Source organism: Symphodus melops (genome assembly GCF_947650265.1).
Source record: "Symphodus melops genome assembly, chromosome: 6".
In the NCBI taxonomy this organism is placed as follows: Eukaryota; Metazoa; Chordata; class Actinopteri; order Labriformes; family Labridae; genus Symphodus; species Symphodus melops.
In genome coordinates, this window is record NC_136696.1 from 29,045,731 (window position 1) to 29,048,230 (window position 2,500).

Here is a 2,500-nt window from a genome sequence, read left to right on the forward strand (position 1 = left end):
GGTTAAAGGGGAAGGACTAAAGGGCGGGGTTAAAGGGGAAGGACTAAAGGGCGGGGTTAAAGGGGAAGGACTAAAGGGCGGGGTTAAAGGGAAGGATCAAAGGGAGGGGTTAAAGGGCGGGGTTAAAGGGAAGGATCAATGGGAGGGGTTAAAGGGAAGGATCAAAGGGTGGGGTTAAAGGGAAGGACTAAAGGGCGGGGTTAAAGGGCGGGGTTAAAGGGGAAGGACTAAAGGGCGGGGTTAAAGGGAAGGATCAAAGGGAGGGGTTAAAGGGAAGGATCAAAGGGAGGGGTTAAAGGGAAGAACTAAAGGGCGGGGTTAAAGGGCGGGGTTAAAGGGCGGGGCTAAAGGGCGGGGCTAAAGGGAAGGGTTGAAGGGTTAAAGGGCGGGGTTAAAGGGAAGGGTTAAAGGGAAGGACTAAAGGGCGGGGCTAAAGGGAAGGGTTGAAGGGTTAAAGGGCGGGGTTAAAGGGAAGGGTTAAAGGGAAGGGTTGAAGGGTTAAAGGGCGGGGTTATAGGGAGGGGTTAAAGGGCGGGGTTATAGGGAGGGGTTAAAGGGCTGGGTTAAAGGGCGGGGCTAAAGGGCGGGCAGGATGCTGGAGTCGTGCTCGGGGGACAGCAGCAGCTGGACTCTGACCTTGTTGTGGAAGGTGTAGCAGCTCCAGAACTCTGCAGGGTTGAAGGGGATCTGCAGTCTGGAGGGGACGGTGCTCAGACAGCGTTGGACCAGATCTGACAACAGTTTGAGGTGAGAGTGGGCGGAGCTACAGGCCAGCAGGCTGCTCCTGAAGGACAGGTAACTACACACACACACACACACAGACACAGACACAGACACACAGGTGAGCGGTGTGTCAGGTGAGCAGCAGCAGGTCACAGTGAGTCGGTGAACATGAACTCACTCCGTCCACAGAGTGTGCAGCTCCTGCAGAGTCAGAGACGATCCCAGTGCTCGCTCAAAGGCGTCTTGAGCGTCCTCCTCCGAGCCGTGCAGCCACTGCCAACGACTACACACACACACACACAGAACCATTAGAGCGCCATGTGACCGCACACACACCTGGACAGTATGATTCAATCACCCTCCAAAGCACTTCAGCTGTGACGCTAACAAACACGCCGCCGTGCTGTGCCTAACTCGCCAACACTGACGCCAAACTAGGACACAGCAGTAAGTAAGGAGACGAGCTGACACGAAGCAGTGAGCGTGTTAGCGAGCGTGTTAGCAAGTGTGTTAGTGAGCATGTTAGCGAGCGTGTTAGGGAGCGTGTTAGCGAGCGTGTTAGGGAGCGTGTTAGGGAGCGTGTTAGCGAGCGTGTTAGGGAGCGTGTTAGGGAGCGTGTTAGTGAGCGTGTTAGTGAGCATGTTAGCGAGCATGTTAGCGAGCATGTTAGTGAACGTGTTAGCGAGCGTGTTTGTGAGCGTGTTAGCGAGCATGTTAGTGAACAGGTGTTAGTGAGCATGTTAGCGAGCGTGTTAGTGAACAGGTGTTAGCGAGCGTGTTAGCGAGCGTGTTAGCGAGCGTGTTAGTGAACAGGTGTTAGCGAGCGTGTTAGCGAGCGTGTTAGTGAACAGGTGTTAGCGAGCGTGTTAGCGAGCGTGTTAGCGAGCGTGTTAGTGAACAGGTGTTAGTGAGCGTGTTAGCGAACAGGTGTTAGCGAGCATGTTAGCGAACAGGTGTTAGTGAGCTTGTTAGTGAACAGGTGTTAGCGAGCGTGTTAGTGAACAGGTGTTAGTGAGCGTGTTAGTGAACAGGTGTTAGTGAGCGTGTTAGCGAACAGGTGTTAGCGAGCGTGTTAGCGAACAGGTGTTAGTGAGCGTGTTAGTGAACAGGTGTTAGTTAGCGTGTTAGGGAACAGGTGTTAGTGAGCGTGTTAGCGAACAGGTGTTAGTGAGCGTGTTAGCGAACAGGTGTTAGCGAGCGTGTTCGTGAACAGGTGTTAGTGAGCGTGTTAGCGAACAGGTGTTAGTGAGCGTGTTAGCGAACAGGTGTTAGCGAGCGTGTTAGCGAACAGGTGTTAGCGAGCGTGTTAGTGAACAGGTGTTAGCGAGCGTGTTAGTGAACAGGTGTTAGCGAGCGTGTTAGTGAACAGGTGTTAGCGAGCGTGTTAGTGAACAGGTGTTAGCGAGCGTGTTAGTCAGCGTGTTAGTGAACGTGTTAGCGAACAGGTGTTAGCGAGCGTGTTAGTGAACAGGTGTTTGTGAGCGTGTTAGTCAGCGTGTTAGTGAACGTGTTAGCGAGCGTGTTAGTGAGCATGTTAGTGAACGTGTTAGCGAGCGTGTTAGCGAGCAGGTGTGCAGGAGCTGCAGGTACACACCAATGGATCAGGTGCAGGTGAGCCGTCTGCTGCCTCAGCTGCTCCTCCAGCTCTTTGATGATTGGCTCCCTCAGGACGGCCTTGGTGGAAAACCCCAGAATGTTTCTGACAGAGAGACACACACATCTTTAACACACACACGCACACGCGCACACACACACACACACACACACACACACACAC

General features: G+C 53.4%; 1 protein-coding gene across 4 annotated transcripts in view; it reads right to left on the bottom strand.

Moving 5' to 3' along the window:
- The window catches only part of zfc3h1 (zinc finger C3H1-type containing), a 61,106-nt gene that overhangs the window by 41,116 nt on the left and 17,490 nt on the right, over nt 1-2,500 (bottom strand). For 3 of the 4 annotated variants that reach the window (XM_079347050.1, XM_079347051.1, XM_079347049.1), the window contains exons 28-30: nt 2,318-2,422; nt 902-1,006; nt 637-799 (exon numbers count right to left, since the gene is read on the bottom strand). The exons of the other annotated variant lie outside the window; for it this stretch is intronic. In XM_079347050.1, the coding sequence (XP_079203176.1) occupies nt 637-799; nt 902-1,006; nt 2,318-2,422 (373 nt within the window). The remainder of the gene's footprint in view (nt 1-636; nt 800-901; nt 1,007-2,317; nt 2,423-2,500) is intronic. 4 annotated transcript variants of the gene reach the window in all.